A 19,471-nucleotide genomic window follows, 5' to 3' on the forward strand; every position below is an offset into this window, starting at 1 on the left:
GTAGTGATACGATAACGTACAATGTATTAGTTTATTAATAGACATATAATAACGATCGCTATACACAACTTCACCAAATAGCAGTACATAAGTAAATGTCAGCCGGAATAGCTCAGTTGGGAGAGCGTTAGACTGAAGTTGTTTAAACAACAGTCATCTAAAGGCCCCCGGTTCAATCCCGGGTTCCGGCACGAACGGAACAGTTCGGCGGCTGACAATACTTTCAGTCAGGTTAATAAATATAATAAAGCTTTATTTATGTAGACATTTAAAAATCCATTTTACTACAATTGGACATTTAATTAAAATTAATGGATGCAACGTGGTGACGACGTTAATTAAAATTTCTTACATCACTTAAATATCTTATAAAAATACACGTGTTTTTATATAAACAAATAAATGCAAACAACACATCTATTACCCATGTATTTTTATGGTTGTCTATCATAGGCCTATCCCTACCAAAATATAGAGCGCGAAGCGCGACACGTATTATTGATTTTAACAATGAGTTGCGATAAAGGAAGCAGCCGTTTATCAAGGAGGAGCTGTGTCCCAGCAACCCGTTTCCCTAGAGTCAAGCACTCCTTGGAGTTGTTTTTTTTTAAGAACCACATATAGAGCGCGAAGCGCGACACGTATTACTATCCAGTTGGTATGGGCCCTTTAGCATTATCCGACAATTACGTCCATAGTTATCTTCCTTAGAATTTGAGAAATTTTGAAATCCTTGTTCGAAGTCCAAAATTTTCATCCGATTGTTCCCAAACTTTCACAGGTTTTTTTATCAATGAGGACCCAAACCAAACCCCATATGAGCAATATCGGACCATAAGTCCAGAATTATGTCTCTTTGAATTTAACAATAAAAGTGAAAATCTGCTTGGCTAGGTGATTATGTCAACATTTTTCATCAGATTCTTTCCAAACTTACAGTGTCTTTATATCAATGAACATTTTTACCTCATGTAAAATGAGAAACATCGGGACAATAAGTCCAGATTTTTTTTCTATAAAATTTGACAAAATAAACAGTTTCCACTTGTTTAAAAGATTTCACAACTTTCGTCTGAATTTTTCCAAACTTGTTAAGTGTTTTTATCAGTATTACTCGAACCCTTTTGAAAATGATGAATATCGGAGCAATAAATCTATTATGATCTTTTACTGAATTTCAAAGTATTGTGAAATGCAGCTTCTTTATACAATTTACAGTTTTCATAAAAAAAAATTCCAAACTTTTACAGTGTTTTAATATCAATGAGTACTCAAACCCAATCGTAAATGAGCAACGTAAGAATAAGTTCAGAATCATCTCACCTTGAAGTTGAGAAAAATATGAAATTACGCTTACACGATGAAGCAGATTTTTTAAAACCTACACAGTTCTGTTCCATTCATGAAAACTGCAAACGGATACCATTAAAAAAGGAAACCAATGTAAATAAAATGAACTATGAAATATTTGGGAGTTACAACACAAAATCAAAGATAATGGTATTTGGGGGTTATAAGACAACATCAGAAATAATGATTATTTGTGGGTTATAACACAAAATCATAGATAATGGTTATACCAGTATCTTTTTCTATTTTGTTTAAAATAATCGGCCAATATATTAATATTTACAGTAGAACAAAAAAATCGTTCCATGTAACTTCATTGAGTGCCTTTTACACTGAAATTCCCGACGCCCTTTGATGCTTTGCATCAATACTTATCTTGTACATGAAATATGCTGAAATTTGTATTTGTTTGTGGGGGTATATTTTAATTGTAAATACATTTATGTGTACTGACATAATAATTACTACTACTTCTGCTACTACTAGTAGTAAAACAACAACAATTTCTACTAGTATTACTACTGCTACTGCTGTTGCTACTACCACTACTACTTCTACTACTATTACTACTACTACTATTACTACTTCTACTACTACTACTACTACTCCTACTACTACTACTACTACTACTACTACTACTACTACTACTACTACTACTACTACTCCTACTACTACTACTCCTCCTCCTCCTACTACTACTACTACTACTACTACTACTACTACTACTACTACTACTACTAATAATAATAATAATAATAATTATAATAATATAACTACTACTACTACTACTACTACTACTACTACTACTACTACTACTACTACTACTACTACTACTACTACTACTACAACTACTACTACTACTACTATTACTACTTCTACTACTACTACTACTACTACTACTTCTACTACTACTACTTCTACTACTACTACTACTACTACTACTACTACTACTACTACTACTACTACTACTACTACTACTACTACTACTACTACTTCTACTACTTCTACTACTACTACTACCACTACTTTTACTAATACTACTACTTCTACTACTACTACTACTACTACTACTACTACTACTACTACTACTACTACTACTACTACAACTACTACTACTACTACTACTACTACTACTACTACTACTACTACTACTACTACTACTACTACTACTACTACGACTACTACTACTATTACTACTACTACTACTACTACAACAATAACAACAACGACTACTACTACTACTACTACTACTACTACTACTACGATTACTACTACTACTACTACTACTACTACTACTACTACTACTACTACTACTACTACTACTACTACTACTACTACTACCACTACTTTTACTACTACTACTACTACTACTACTTACTACTACTACTACTACTACTACTACTACTACTACTACTACTACTACTACTACTACTACTACTACTACTACTTCTTCTTCTACTACTACTACTAACTAAAACTACTGCTTCTTCTCCTGCTACTGCTGCTTCTAATACTCTCACTACTTTTATTAAACGTCTATTACACTAAAAATATATTACTACATTTCAGGGTAACTCATCGTTAAACATATGTCTAAGGGAGCTACGAAGAAATAAAGAACTATATTTATTTTAACAAATTGAAAACGATCTTAATTTTATTTAGCGCCACGGTATGCCAGAAAGCCCACCACGCATAAACAACAATTAAAGAATTTCGCTCAATGCTACACACGCCTCATCTTTATGTTTACATTTGAACAAAAAGTGCGCCTTAAGCGGCGGTGATACGTATTTGACGTATTTACTTCGTGTAAATTAAATAATCAGTTGTTTTACCTTGAAGGAATATCGCACAGGAAATTGAAAATGGTTTTGAGGGACTGAACGTGTTTTTATTTTGTTATGATTACTCGACAATTTAACTCGCCATTCGTTCTTTACATCTAATTTTGCATACTGTTCAAAGTCATAGTCCAATATTAAAAAAACTGCGCTTTTGTTTAACATGTGGATGACAAAAAATATTTTTTGCAATCGTAATATTTCGTAGAGAATAATAAGTCAACGTTTGTATTGGGGGAAACTTAACTAAACATATTCGATATTATTATGTGTTTTAGTTTTTTAACAATTTTTTTCAAATATCTGACGCAAATCGCAAAATGTTACCACCGATGGTCGTGGTTACCCTAAAAAGAATCAACCTCGATAAGAAATCTCGCGGACATGTGTTTTCTCGAGAGCATTCCAGTCCCGCGTAAGTGTCCTGAAAAGAAGTCCCCTTATCTTAAGTGGCTTAAGTTATAAGCGCCGAGATTGGAAATCAATGTTGCCCCCTTCAAGGTAATATGAAAGCCTGTCATTAACAGGTGTCGAATTCACGACTTGTTCAGCAAGATCCTTCAATTATTTGTTTAACTTGTCATTTTCAAGGATTAGCTAATCAAGTGCAGACCCTTGTTGAGAATATTATTGCCTTGCCGAGTGCATCAGAAGGCCAATACAAACAGTTGCCTGGGTAATGAGGATTGTTGTTGTTTTTTGCGCTGATGAAAAAAAGCCTCGATACTGAAGTACAGGGTGATCCATAATAGTTGATACTGTTTTGATATTAAATAAATAATTTCTGATATAATTAATCTCATATAAAACAGATACAGTATGGCCTGCACATTTCCCAGATCTCAGTCCGTTGGATTTTTTTTTACATCCCTAAGTCAAATGCCATTGAGCAGCTAAAGTCAGCCATTTGCCAAGAAATGAAGAAAATCACGCCAGCAATGTGCGCCATTGTTATTGAAATTTTCAAAAAACGATTTTGACGTCGTGATAGCACAAAACGGACGTCACATCGAACATTTGATGTAAATCTTGGTCGGTGAGTGCCATTTCATTTCTTGCTTAATATGCACAATTTTAAGCTCATTAAAACTTGGACATGTCCAGTTTTTTCAATGTGTTGATATTCAAAATCATGTGATATACGTAGAAATTACACGACCCCAAAATGGTATCAGATATTATGGATCACCCTGTATATAAGCCTACCCAGCGGAGTTCACTGTCGCTGTTTGAGTTGTCTTGTAGATGTTTCACATCTGGCATCATCAGTTTTCGCGAACGTCCAAAAATGCATTTGCAAACCACACGGTCAGGCAAACTATAAAATTGCATTGGCTACTGAAAGACAATTAACCCATTAATGCCTAGTGGACTCTCGCATCCTTCTGAATTGGATAAATATATTTCCAAAATTAGGGATGTCTAGTATATTTATTTCTATATTTAGAATATTTCTTACAGAAATTCCTTTAAGCAAACAGCGCAGACCCAGATAAGACGCCGCATGATGCGGCGTCTCATCTGGGTCTACGCTGTTTGCCAAAGCCTTTTTCTAGACGCCAGGCATGAATGAGTTAACTTTCAGTTAATTATTCGATACTTGCCCCGAAGTGTTCATGAGAACAAGAGGTTGGTGCAGTGTTTTATAAGGTGCCAATTTTACTAGACCTCGAGCTTTACACGCTTTCCTCCGAGCTGTGGCGACATTTTCGACGACTCAAGCATCATAAAAAGTTTGCCAACATTTTGCATGACGTTGATCATATTAAGTGACAAGGCAAGTTTCTGACGAATAGTATCTGAATGGATAAAAAAGTAACATATTCGTTTGCTCGGCCTTATTTTAGGGTGTCCTTTTTCGTGGGAATAAGTGGTATAATCTGACGGATATTCAATTTGTAATGAGCAGGAATGCTTAATCGAGAAACAAAGGATGTGTAAATAAGCTCATCGGGTTCTAAAGAGTGCGATTATAAGTGGTTGGCATGCGGCGAAAATACGGCTTGTTATAGTAGCAACAAATTAATTTGGATGAACACATTAGGACAAGGTGCTTTTTTGAGTGGGCCATTGATATTCACAAAGATATAACCTATACATTGATAAACGATGTCCGATGCGCACAGGTGACAGAGAAAGCCTAATCAACACATCCACTTTAACCCATTAATGCCTAGTGGACTCTCCCATCCTTCTAAATTGGATTAATTTATTTCAAAAATTAGGGATGTCTGGTATATTTATTTCTATATTTAGAATATTACTTACAGAAATTCCTTTAAGCAAACAGCGCAGACCCTGATGAGACGCCGCATCATGCGGCGCCTCATCTGGCTCTACGCTGTTTGCAATAGGCTTTTTTTCTAGACGTTATGCATACATGGGTTAAGAATGTTGGTGGAAGTTTGTTTCTATATCTGCAAATATACTTTAACGTCATTAGTAACTTTCTTGTTGCAAAAATCTGTAACTAACTGAAATAAATTGCGTCAACTTCTCATGACATAAAACCTCTGTTTTGTGCTGCAATTCTGGTAATGCTTTTGCTGAATTACATTTGCCTTACACACATTATTTATATAAAAAAGGCAACATACTATTGGCAGTGATAAACGCAAATGTGTTTTATTCAACCATTATAACATTGAAGGTGAATGTCTCGTTGTTGGTTACAATTCAGTGTCAATTCATCTTGCACAATATAATATTAATCAATTACGCTTGAAATAATCGCCATTACAATTTGCTACCAAAACATTACACATTTTAAAAGATTTTGAACATTTTTTGATTTCCAATGTATTATTCTTTGAAATATGTTTTTCACACTATATAGCAAATTAATCATAATTAAATATGTGCTCATCACAAGTTCTGTTTGCCTAATAAAAAATGAAACACGCAACCTTCACCAACTGGAAGACCGGCCCGACTGAAGAACAGGGACACCGGCCTGACTAGCCAAGTTGGTTAACAGCATGCATACCAGCCTGACTAGCTGATTTGGTTAAAGCATGCTGACCGGACTGACAAGCCAAGTTGGTTAAAGCGTGCAGACTGGCCTGACTAGCCAAGTTGGTTAAAGCATGCAGACCGGCCAGAATAGCTGAGTTGGTCAACAACAGTAATACAGGTCTGACTATCTTAGCTTATTAGCAACACGCAGACCGGTCTGACTAGTAAAGTTAGTTATCAACAGAGAAACCGGCATGACTTGCTGAGTTTGTCAACAATAGGCAGGCCGGCCTGACTTTCTGTATTTCTCAACAATTGGCAATCTCCACGCAGAGTTGTCGTTCCTTGCTCTCACATACAACTCTGCGAAAGGCTCAGGGTGCCATTTTGTCTACCAAATAGCTAAAACCGAACAAACGCATTTAATGTATATTTGATTGGATATTTAAGATCGCATGCATTAAATTAAGAAATATGACTTTTAAATGTACGATAAATCGTGCAAAAACTTGCGAGTTTTAATGCAACTCTTTGGAACTATTTTATTGCCCATTTACGCAGATGGAATCATTCCACGCACTTTACAAATGTAAACAATTGAACATAATGTTTATTGAGTGACGTTAGGAATTGATTCGACGTGTGTATGTATGTTGGTTTTTTAACATCAAAAAACCATATCAATTTTATAATAATGAATTAAGACTGATATAAGATATCATGGTATGAGATGGTTTTCTTTAATGCAGTGAATGCAATGTAACCGTCGTGCAAGAGATTGTTTAGTATACTGTCACCTCAATGATGAACGCTTGGTATGATCATGACATGAATGAGACGCTTTCATAACAATAGTCCGTTCTGAGCCCAACACAGAGGTGAATGTAATGTAACCGTTGTGCAACAGATTGAACAATTGGTAGACCGACAAGACTTACTGAGTTGCTAAACAATAGGGAAACCAGTCTGACATGCTGAGTTGATCAACAACTAGCAGAAAGGCCAGACAAGCTAATTTGACCGAGCATTTTACTTTATCTCTGTGGATCACAGGTTCGATTCACGACCCGGCAGAATAACTTGCGTGGTGACTGGTCATGAAGTTATTTAAACGGCAATTCCCCTCCCCCCTTCCCTTGATACAAGTGGAGGCAGTTTCCAGTTTTGGCATTAGTGCACTCACGATTGGTTTACCAGCTTACCCAAGAACATTGTGAATAGTTAAATGTCTGAAGGGATGTTACAAATATAAAACAAAATACGAGAAACATCCAAACACCAACAGACAAATATGAAAACGAAATGACATAACTTCAAATAAGAAAACTTTATATATTTGTTTTTGTTATGGTAAATATTACAAGTTATAATACGATTTTCTTTACTTATTTAGAAACAATCAAACATTTTCTTACTTTTGCATCGACAAATGTTAAGATATTAGACAAAATCTAGTATATAATCAAAATAAATAGTCCATAAATTATGTTCATTAATACTGGCTGACCCTGTTGGAAATACATGTATGTGAATACTCACATCTATTGATAAATACTCACACTATAGTGTAAATATGCATCGTTAATTGACATTATGATCAGTGACAATATCTGATTATTGTGGAAAAGTGAGATTTTAAATAGTAATATTATTTTTTTATTGTACACAATTTGAAATCTGATTTTAAAAGGTTATTGTAACATTTTATCCAAGATGAGATTATCACCATTAACAGTTCACTCATGGTCTGACCATGGCTGATAAAGGCTCTTTTAGGACATTTATTATCTTAGGCGCTAGTGCCACCATATATAAATTTCAGTTTGTTTGTGTTTTTAACTGGAAATCTTATGGCATTTTTTAAGATAATGTTAAGGGTGGTAATCTAACTTTTATGATGTAAAAATGATAGTTTTGTAAAGGAAAATGTCTTTTATAATTCATAAATTGAATGACCAATATTATGATTATGCTTTTAATTTACATTGAACATTGTGAAAATTGTATTATATTGGAAGAGACTTTAATAAATAATAAATAATAATATATAATGTTATATATAAAATCTACATCAAATCAGAACACAGTTGGTGTGGCTTGGTCAAATGACAACATATCACCACAGTTTGCAAATATAATTTGAATTATAAATTTAATTTGTTCTCATTCTTCTTTGGGTCTGCTGAGAAACATAAGAGTCGCGTTCTGAGAAAACTGGGCTTAATGCATATGCATGTGCGTAAAGTGTCGTCCCAGATTAGCCTGTGCAGTTCGCACAGGCTAATCAGGGACGACACTTTCCGCCTAAACGTGATTTTTGGTATGGATGGACTTCCTTATAACTAAACATACCATACAAGCGGAAAGTGTGGTCCCTGATTAGTCTGTGAAGACTGCACAGGGTAATCTGGGACGAAACTTTACGCACATGCATTACGCCCAGTTTTCTCAGAACGAACCCGGCTCATATTTAGTTTTCTACATTGATACACGTCTCTAAAATGTAATTAGCATCCGCAAAGCTTTTTCTTTACAGATTTCAAATGCAGAAATAGTGCTGTTTCAGTTCCCAGACAATTATTTGACAAATGTACATGTCACCCCTTTTGCTTTCAGAGAAATGCTTCACTTAATCTGTCTTCAAAAGTTCAATGCATGCAAATACTTTAATATGCAAGCATCTGCAGTATATTCACCAAACTATATTACAAACCCATAAGCTATGCCTTCAAAATTATACTTAACCGAAAATGAATTCCAATTGTGCACTCTTGTATAAGATGTACTTTGGAAAATCATATCATCGATGTTTAACCTGTAAGAAAAAAACATATTGACACCAACATTTTCACATTCAATGAATTCTCTTAACGTAACGTAACACTGTACAGTTGTGGCATGAAAGACTGCCCAATCGTTACTATTTATGCTTCATAATTATGAAATCTTTCATCACATGACTTGACACATTTATTTGCAACATCAGACTAATTAACAGCACTCCTAAGAGAGTGGAGCATAAATTGGTAACTATTCAAAGCAGTTAATATTTGGAAGCTAGGTAAATATTCATAGCAGTTACTATTTGACAGTAAAGTAAAAATGCACGGCATTACTATTTGAAAGTCAGATAACTATGCATGGTAATACTACTTGAAAGTAAAGTAAATATGCACGGCATTACTATTTGAAAGCAAGGTAAATACGCACGGTATTACTATTTGAAAGTAAAGTAAATATGCACGGAATTACTGTCTGAAAAAGTAAGTCAAATATGCACGGCAGTACTTTTTAAAAGTAAGGTAAATATGCACGGCATTACTATTTGAAAGTCAGGTACATATGCACGGCATAACCGATTGAAAGTAAGGTCAATATGCACTACATTACTATCTTAAAGTAAGGTAAATATGCACGGCATTACTATTTGAAAGTCAGGTACATATGCACGGCATTACTATTTGAAAGTCAGGTACATATGCACGGCAGTACTATTTGAAAGTCAGGTATATAGGCACGGCAGTACTATTTGAAAGTCAGGTATATAGGCACGGCAGTACTATTTGAAAGTCAGGTACATATGCACGGCATTACTGTATGAAAGTCATGTAAATATGCGAGGCAGTACTATTTTAATGTAGGGTAAATATTCACAGCAGTTAATACTTTAAGTCAATAATTAGAGTGCCATTAAATATTCTTAATAAGTCTCCATTAGCTCCGTCGACAGCATGACGTAGCAAACTGAGCAGTTTTTAGAAAACTAGCCATGTGTTGCTTACAATACTTTAAAATACGAGTAAATGTCATATATGAGTAGCATAAAAAATTGCTTTTTTCCGCAAAGACAACAAGTTTACACAAATTTAATTACTGTTTGAGTTGTTAAATAGTTTTGAAATGATGAAGTCATTTTGTACATGCTAACATCATCCATGGAACATTCTCACGTGTTGATATCATGTTTAATTCAATATCTTCGAAATGATGTTTTGAATGTAGTTCAAACGCATGTTATTGTTGTTTATGCGAGTTTATGACGACCATCTGTATATGCTTACGTAGAAATGATATGTTCTGTTTGTTTTGTTTTTAATGGTATGGAAACTAAATGCAATCTTTTAATCAATGCGTATTTGTTTTACATAGAATGGCAAACATTTTTTGCAGTAGAAGTTGTTTTAACAAACGTTTAATAATTTTAAATGCAATCAACGTTACATACACGCTTGGAACGTCCTCTCGCAAAGCCATTGTTTACGATATGATTATATCGCACAATATAACAGTCACCTTTTTACAAAATGTATACTACCTTACGAATATTGGATGATTGGCACTCAGTCTCCACTCAGTTGTAAAACCAATTTCTTCGTCTGGTTCTTAGTGAACACTTCGTGTAATAAATTTACTTATGCTCGATTGGTCATTTTCGGCTCGGGTAATACTTTCATGTGCCCCGGGTACTCTTAAGTATACTTAAATGAACACCGAGTACGGTAAATATACTAAACCGTACTAAATTCAAACGCTAAATTGGTCGCTGTCGGCTATTTTTTTTTCAAATTTATTATGGTCATATTTTTTGTCAATGTTTTTTTAAACGACCACTATATAATCGAAACTCATACTACAAAAAGAATGTCGAGGCACGATTTGTTCCAAGAGAATTCTGTTTTGTATTCCGTAGCGCGTTTTACGACATCGGATTTATGGCGGGAATAAAACTCGGGTACAGTCTAAATTGGCCGGATACGTGTTAGTATATTTTCCGTACCCGGGGTACATTCAAGAATACGTAAGAGCACCCGGGGTACATTTAAGTAGAACCCGAGCCGACAATGACCAATCGAGCTTAATTTACAGGTGTTCAACTCCAACCCGACTCACGTCACCAATTTTACTTGCTCATTAAAAAGGTCAACGTTGATACCAAAGCATTAACAATAGCACAGATCCATGCGCATAAAACTTTTAAATTTACAGTTTGCATAATCGTATGACGACGTGAACACTTCGCAAAGTGACTTGGGGTTGTCCTATTTTCCTTACGCAATCAGTTACCAAATGTAAAGACTAGTGTATCCTAGCAAGTGAATCATTTGTGGCTAAAACAGAAGTACTTATCGCATGTGGTAGTTTCATATTAATTAGCGTTTCTACAAACACCAGAAAGGCAGATCTTTAGCATCAGAAAGCTATCATTCGGCAATTACCGCTTAACTGCCTCCGCTAAAACAAATAACACTAAATATCCACAATCGCTTGGCTTTAAGTAGCGCCTGGTAGAATCATTTACACTTCCAAAAGGCGAGAGAACATTAAAATAAACAATCTTGAGTAATTAGGCAACAACAGATATCCGTTATATTAATATTCCACAAGGGAGGTAATGAGAATCGAATATTCTGATGACACCTCTGTAAGCACTCTTGATGACGTATTTATGGGCGGGTGGAGTGCCAACCATTGGTTCGGAGCAGACGAGTTGTACGGAATTCATGGGGTTGTTATTTCTGCGCGTGTTTGTGTTGGTCTTTTCGGAACAATATATTACTCGACCATACATCATGGGACATGTTGACATCTTCGAAAGTAAATGACTTTTTTATGCAAAGACAGCGAAAAATATGAAAATTACCACTCGATTGTACCAAGAATCAGACAGAGGTTAAATACGTGTCCATAGTTTTGGCAAAACGTAGGACAGAACAGGACACGCAAAAACACTGGTTTACAGTCTTTATCTCGAAAATGCTTTAAACTGTTTATTTGTTTAAGTTTTGTAAACCGTTGCCATGGACTTCCACCGTACCAGTGTATGAGGCGCTTCAAGCAAATATGGGGCTTGCTATAAGCGGACAGCGTACCTTCAGACCAGCCTGCGCAATTACCTTTCCGCCTATGAAATAACCCCCATTTTCGCCAATACACCGCCCATATCAATAAATGCATTTTTTCTTCAAGTATGCTTAACCCTTTGCATGCTGGGAAATTTGTCGTCTGCTAAAATGTCGTCTGCTGAATTTATAAAATTCGCATTTTCTTCGATTTTTTTCAAAGAATACTATCAGAATAGCAAACAGTTTGGATCCTGATGAGACGCCACGTTTTGTGGCGTCTTATCTGGATCCAAACTGTTTGCAAAGGCCTTAACAATTCGGTTCCCGCATTGTAATGCTTAAGCTGTGGCGACTACAGCAACTCGTCAGCAGATTCACACTCCCCGCCGATAGAATTACATTTGAGCATCGCACTGTGAAATAATGTTTTAATGCATGTGCGTAAGTGTCGTCCCACATTAGCCTGTGCAGTCCACACAGGCTCATCGGGGACGACACTTTCCGCTTGTATATTTTTCGCTTCAAGAACGTCTCGTTTTAGCAAAAATCAAGTTGAGGCGGAAAGTGTCGTCCCTGATTAGCATGTGTGGACTGCACAGGCTAATCTGGGACGATACTTTACGCACTTGCATTAAACCCCCCTTTCACAGAGCGCGGCTTATATCGAAAAACTAACCTAGTTTTCACGATTGTTGCGATAAAAAACACGGTGAGATCACCGACTGCATTTTTCGTTTGTTATCGAGATATTAATATGACTCAGTGTGCGCCAAGTTTGGCACATTAAAACTGGGGCTTAGTGAGATCAGCTTAATCGCGATAATCCCTCATCGGCTCATCGCTAATCCCGCCTGTGTATCATCAAGGCATTATGTACTGCGGCGATGATATATCGCGCAATATGCATATAATTAATTTTCAAAGATTTTCGAGCGGATCTTATATTCAATGACATATTTTATTAATTGACAGGCGTTTGACTCTTGTAGCAATTATCAAACGGCAATATTTAATATACGAGGTAATATTATAAGAATCTTTTTTTAAATGGAATTTACTCCCACTTGGTTGAAATTTTAATTAAAATTTATTTATCAGTAATCGGTAAGTCATGTTTTTTTTGGCAAATACAATTGTACATTACCCAAAAGAAAAGAAAACAACATTAGGTTATTGCTCCGTTTACATATAAATAACGCGCTAGTGTCCAGCTTAATCAAACTTATGCAGTCGTTGATCGCTTTGGCCATGAAATTACTCCTCAATTACCACACGCAAGTGTGTTTTTAGTATGTTTTGGAATAGCGTTTTAATTTCTATATCAACTTACAAAAAAACCTGGCCAACCGATATTCAGTTCAGTACTGGATATAAGATTTCCAATCTAATATATTTAGTGAACTCGTGATTTTAAATGTGTATTATTTTAATGGTCAGAAGATCCAAAATATTAAATCTTTTATACGATTTTTTTTATTTGAAATGTTGTTTCTGTTATTCGTTCTTTTTTTTAAGAGCTTACATTATCAAATCTGTATTTCACATGCCTGTTATTTGACACGAAGGTCTCTTTTTTTTTGTAATTTCCAATATAAATAACACAGTCCAACATTGCCTGTGAAATCTTTTGAGAACACGCAAAACAAATCTTTCGAACAATATTCATGACGGAAACCTTGGGGTCGTCTCCTACAGGGGTGTGCTCGATTCATCGCGGTGTTAGGTATGCTCGATTCACCGCTACCGGGCGCACCTGGTTGGTCGATTGTTTATTTTTCTGCGTCGCTCGCACCGCCCATCTTGCGGAAAGCTACTTAAAATTATCAGAATGAGCTGATAAAAGGCACAACCTAGCACATTAGTTATCTCTGTTCTTGCATATGAGCTCTTGTAACTTGTTAGCCTTTTAATGGGAATTAATTGCTTTCTTCGTCTTTTCACGAGCGAACTGTACTGTGTGTGAAATTTGCGAAAGCCTACGTCTTTAGAAACGGTATTATAAACAGAATAAAGTTTGCGTTCATATTGACAATATGCTTTAAAACGCGCCTATGCAACAACAATAATAAAAATATAAAGGTAATAGAAAGTCGCGCGTTAGATATTTCTAACTTAAAACAAAACGCCAGCGAAATTAAATTAAATGATATAATTTGCGTCTTTAATGTGTTGTGCGTGACACAAGGTGGAAAAAGACCTACATAAAGTATTTTATATACTTATATATATAATGGATGGGGAAACCAAAAGCGCCAATCCGCCTAAACTCACTGGTACGATGACGAAACCTAAATGTTCTTTTTCAATAGACAGCATCTTGTCATCGCGGACGGACGAACATTCCGCGCAAATAGGACAGGATTCAGACAGTCCTAACATGGTGAAGCAAGACGCGCTGATAAAGTCTAACATGTTCATGTCACACGGCGGTCGTTTTTGCGGTTCATTGTTTGCGAAAACCCAGCATTTGCCTTCTTACTGTTTTAAAACGCTGAATAAAATGGTGCAAATGGATTCTGGGCTTCAGCATCAGTATGCTATATCTTTATACCAGAGATGTGAACACAATTTGTTTGGTTTAAGCAACAATGGATTTCTAAATGGGGATGTCCATTTCGAAGGAAATAAAGAATCCGATAAACGAAATTGTTGTTACACGAAAACAAACCCACAAGACTCGTATAACGTTGACACTTATTTTAAAGAAGAATGTAAAGAAAGTACGCGCTGCATGCAGGAAAATTTCTATTACAAAGATGAAGACGATATGGATATTACTGAAGAACCCGCTGGAACGGAACATGCAACACCCGACAGCGATGAATTCAAAGGTGAATCCGACGAATCTTCGAACGAATGTGATGTGAATTTGACCAATGTTGTCACCTCGGGCGATGAAGCTGCAAGTCCTGTCGGTGACCAGAATGCCCGCCACGTGTTGCAAGTGCACGAGAATATGAACGATTTCGCGGGAACGGAAGAACAGTTCGCCGAGGCGAGTGTGGCTGCAATTAAACCGTCGAGAAAGATTGATGTTTTAGGTAAGCGAGTAAATTTTATTTATCAGTTTTAATTTATTTTTATTTGTTTCGCTCATGTTCAACGAACATAACTTATTATATAGATCTGTCAGTGCACTTGGTTGTATTTCTGATTTTTCATAAACTGGATACTAATTATAATCATGCCGATGCGTAAATTGTTTTTTAAATTAAAAATACTTAAATATCAATTAAATATTAAGTGTAAAACTATCATAGTTTTATGTAACCCGTATTATCTTAATATATATATGACACAACAATATAATTTTTGTTGGGTTAGTCATAAATAAATATAAAAAGTGTTGTATAAATTTTCTAGTTATTAAATGCGGTTTTAAATAAGATATTGATTTAATAGTTTTCATATTAAACAACATTACTGCCCTTTTAATTAGCGTTTATCTATATTTGGATCACCAAGTTGTTATTTAGCAAAGATCCGTCTTTTTATAACCTTTAAGCCATAACTTTCATGCACGAAACCCATATTTTTAATATAAAAGCAACGTCACAGAATACAAAATGTGTTAAGTTGTGTTAATTTTTGAAATGTATAAAATAATATCAGAACATTTGATTTAAAAATGTACAAAACTACTGCGCATTTGGTTCATTGGTCAAGAACTGTGTAAACATTATTGTAAACAGTATTTTCGTTTTCTCTAGTTTAATTTAGAATTGTTAAATGTCAAATAGCTTACTGTATTATAACTACAGTAATGTAATTTTCAATCGTTTAAAAAACAACAACTGACTGATAATGAATTCCTATAGAATTGATCAGTAAATAAATGTAAGGCTTATAGAATTACCAGATATTCTATTTTGTTAAGGAACCGTTAAATTTAATTCTAAAGGCCTCACCATTATGTGTGAATGGTGGGATAATAATGAAAATAGCCTCACTTGTGTGAAATTTTGGGACGTTTATTAAGCTCCTAGTCGGATGAATATATATGGAATACCGGTAGAAGCGAATTATAAAAACAAATCCCTTGATATGGGTCGTGTCCTGAGAAAACTGGGCATAATACATACGCGTAATGTGTCGTCCTAGATTAGCCTGTGCAGTCCGCACTAACTAATCAGGGACGACACTTTCCGTTGTTATGACATTTTTCGTTTAAATGAAGTCTCTTTTGAGCAAAAATCCAATTTAGAGCGGAAAGTGTCGTCCCCTGATTAGCCTGTGTGGACTGCACAGGCTAATCTGGGAAGACACTTTACGCACTTGCATTATGCCCAGTTTTCTTAGAACGCGACTTATGTAATAGTTTGGCGATATGTTACCTAAACCTAAAACAATATAGCGTGCGCATGTTCAGTTTTTCTTAAGAATTAAAAATAAATACATATACATTTACATGGCATAAATAATGATTTATCAAATAATGTACATTCAAATAAATGAATATGTCATCATATTTCATACTAAAAAATATTCCATTTTATAAATCATTTAATAGTACTACTAATAAAAATACGGTTAATAATAATAATTTAAAAAAAAAATAATAAATAAAATAATAAAAGCAGTCATAACAATAGCAACTTAATTTTGTTCTCCGTTGTTTAAGGAAAATCTCCAAGAGGTTCCAAACATATCGCCGGGAACCAACAACAAGACCACCCGGACAAACCCCGTAAGAAGCGGTCGCGGGCCGCCTTTTCTCACGCGCAGGTGTTCGAGCTGGAGAGGCGCTTCCGGCACCAGCGTTACCTTTCCGGCCCGGAGCGCGCAGACCTGGCGAACGCACTAAAACTAACTGAGACGCAAGTAAAAATTTGGTTTCAAAACCGGCGCTATAAGACTAAACGCAAGCAGCTTCAGCGCGAACAGGCACTTGCAAACTCTAAAACGGCGTCTGTGACGATCCTGATTAAGGACGGAAAGCGTCTGTATGACACTGAGGAGACCATGATTAGTAGGCCCATGTTCTACCCTACGTTTCCTGTCAGTCCTTACGAAATGTTCGCATCGTATTTTCAATGACGAAAACAACGAAAAGCGAAATAGGAATCAGCTCTTAACTATGTTATTAAAAATGTGTCGAATTAAACTTGTCTTTATGTGGTTGTCTTATTTTCTTGTTTAAGTTCAAAAGTATTAGAATTATAAAGTTGTCTACTTTATATTAAATTGTTGTAAATTTACCTTCCTTCAATAAAAATATAATATTCTAAAGCAAAAGTCGAAAAGTTTTTATTATAGAAAATCTGCACATGGTTAAAGTGATGTATATTTAAGCTACTGAATATTGTAAAGGGTGAACAAATTGCAAAAAAAATTCCTCTTTTGCTAATAAGGCCAGAATAAATTGTTTGTTTCCACAAACAACTAAACAAATGGGGTAGGTAAGTCGGCATTGTTTTTTTTTGAATGTATATACATGCTATTTCCCGCTGTTATAATGATATTCGTCGATTGAAATCGTCCATAGCTCTTCCTTACATATATTTCTAAAGATTTAGATTACCGTAGTATGTACTGGTAAATGTGATCGAATATTCAACGATCAATAAAAACATTAAAAAAACCACAGTTTAGAATCGGGACCAAAATTGTGATCGATCGAGTTTATGAAAACAAACATTTGTTTTTGTCTCACTTAAATGTTATACTGTGTGATTCTTTTGTATACATTTTATATTAAAGCAATATGTGCGTTTTCCTTGCATGTATACCATCAGTGTGTGCACGTGTTTGAACGAGATTGTAGTGGTCCGCCATCGTCGTTTATTGTTAGTTTAAACCTATTTATTTTAGCTCGATTGCATCGAAAGCCTAAGCTTATATTAACGCTCTCGAGTCCGTTTCCTGGGTAGAACCATTACTTGGTGTCTTTGGGGGCGATCTAAAGAACGCTCCCACGGTGGGGATCGAACCCGTAACCTCCCGGTCGCTAGGCGGACACCATATCCATTACACCACGGCGACCTTACAATTGATCAAACAGGCACTTCTTTATTGAGAAAAAAAAGTTGCCTAACATGAAACAAATATGATGATCTTACGTAAACAAAGGCAAAATTAGTCTTGCTCTTGAATATTTTAGACATCTTATTTGATGACAACGTACCGGTAATATCCGAAAGTCTATAGGATTAGCCGACAAAATATCATCGCATTCACAATAAAAATAACTGTTGAAACTATTTTTACAAACACGAATTGCTTTCTTGAATATGGTATTAACTCATTTAACTTGTTCATTTTTTTTGCAGCAATTATTGTACTTTTATTCTGATGCGACTGTTTTATGATTTATGAAATGCTTAACGCTCGTCCGTTCAACGCATGCATTGCACATCAATGCTTGGCGTTTGCTTACGTTTTGCATATTGATAAAATATATAGAACATACTAGTATATAAAAAGAGATTACATGTTCAAAATATTTGTTTCTTCCAGATAAACGTGTGTATTGATTGCTTTATGAATGAATAAATGAACGAACGAACAAACGGACGACCGAACGACGGACTGACTGAATTGAAGGAGAGGAGGGCGGGGGGAGGGGATGAAAAATGGAGGAATGAGTACACATTGTAATTCATACATTAAGAATCGATTACATGAATACATACATTATAAAATAGATATGAATAATTCGAGATTGGTTTAATATATTCATTTAATTTTATTAGTACAGTGCGTGTTGCTTAACGAGTGGATTTGTGATGCGGGCTCGCTATACAAATATGTTCGGATTTTTTGTGAATCGAATCCAACTATCGGATTTTTGTTTGTTTGACACTGTAAAAAATATTCTTACCAATTCCACCGATTAAGCATTCCTTTATTTGATCAATATACGCGTGTAAAACGAAGGAACATGAATTGTTTTGATACGTATTAATATTTAATGAAATAACCTACCGTCGTTGTGCCCCATTAACCAATATGTTCTTATTGAAAATGACATGTGTGGCGACCTTTTTTAGCCATAATGTTCTTATATAGGTGGATTTTTTCAATCGTATTTTCTTAACCAGTATGTTCCTATTATGTAATTGATGTGGACCTTTTTAGGCGTCCTTGCTTAAGCACAATTGAGAAGGACTTTAGAGGGTGAGGTTGCTTATCAAGTATAGTGAGATTAAAGTGGACTTCGGTTTGCTAAACCAGCATATTCTTATTCAGCTTTTGGTTCATACAAACCGATCACCAAGATACATCGCACAGGCATACTGTTACTGTTACATAAACTAGTCTTGAAACGTGTGTGATATGTATTGTTGTCGAAAGTATTCAATATTAGATAGTATACTAGCAAAACTAAAATTAAACAGAACTAATAAAAATAACTTCACAATTCCAGACATTGACCAAAATATGTTTAAATTAACACTCAATATACGCTTTGTTTAACTGAGTAGATTGGGCGATACACACTATACGGTAGAGATCAGTAGATCCAATTCAAATACATAA

General features: G+C 35.2%; 1 protein-coding gene and 1 non-coding gene across 2 annotated transcripts; both read left to right on the forward strand.

The window, feature by feature from the left end:
* Window positions 1–101: 101 nt before the first annotated feature.
* Trnaf-gaa (transfer RNA phenylalanine (anticodon GAA)) lies at window positions 102–191 on the forward strand. Its single transcript is given in 2 exon segments — window positions 102–138; window positions 156–191. It is a non-coding gene; the product is annotated as a tRNA-Phe (tRNA).
* A 13,641-nt stretch (window positions 192–13,832) lies between these two features.
* On the forward strand, window positions 13,833–18,436 carry LOC127841164 (homeobox protein Nkx-3.2-like). Its single transcript, XM_052369786.1, has 2 exons — window positions 13,833–15,033; window positions 16,614–18,436. The coding sequence occupies exons 1-2, from the start codon at window positions 14,223–14,225 to the stop codon at window positions 17,027–17,029; spliced, it is 1,227 nt and encodes a 408-aa protein (XP_052225746.1). The 5' UTR covers window positions 13,833–14,222; the 3' UTR covers window positions 17,030–18,436.
* The last annotated feature ends 1,035 nt before the right edge of the window (window positions 18,437–19,471 follow it).

Source organism: Dreissena polymorpha, chromosome 8 (assembly GCF_020536995.1).
Source record: "Dreissena polymorpha isolate Duluth1 chromosome 8, UMN_Dpol_1.0, whole genome shotgun sequence".
Lineage (NCBI taxonomy): Eukaryota > Metazoa > Mollusca > Bivalvia > Myida > Dreissenidae > Dreissena > Dreissena polymorpha.

What these genes read in the sequence shown, in the direction of transcription:
- LOC127841164 (XM_052369786.1), top strand. Translation starts at nt 14,223, where the DNA reads ATGGATGGGGAAACCAAAAGCGCCAATCCGCCTAAACTCACTGGTACG. An exon ending in GAGAAAGATTGATGTTTTAG is followed by an intron (nt 15,034 to 16,613) that starts GTAAGCGAGTAA and finishes CCGTTGTTTAAG; the next exon opens with GAAAATCTCCAAGAGGTTCC.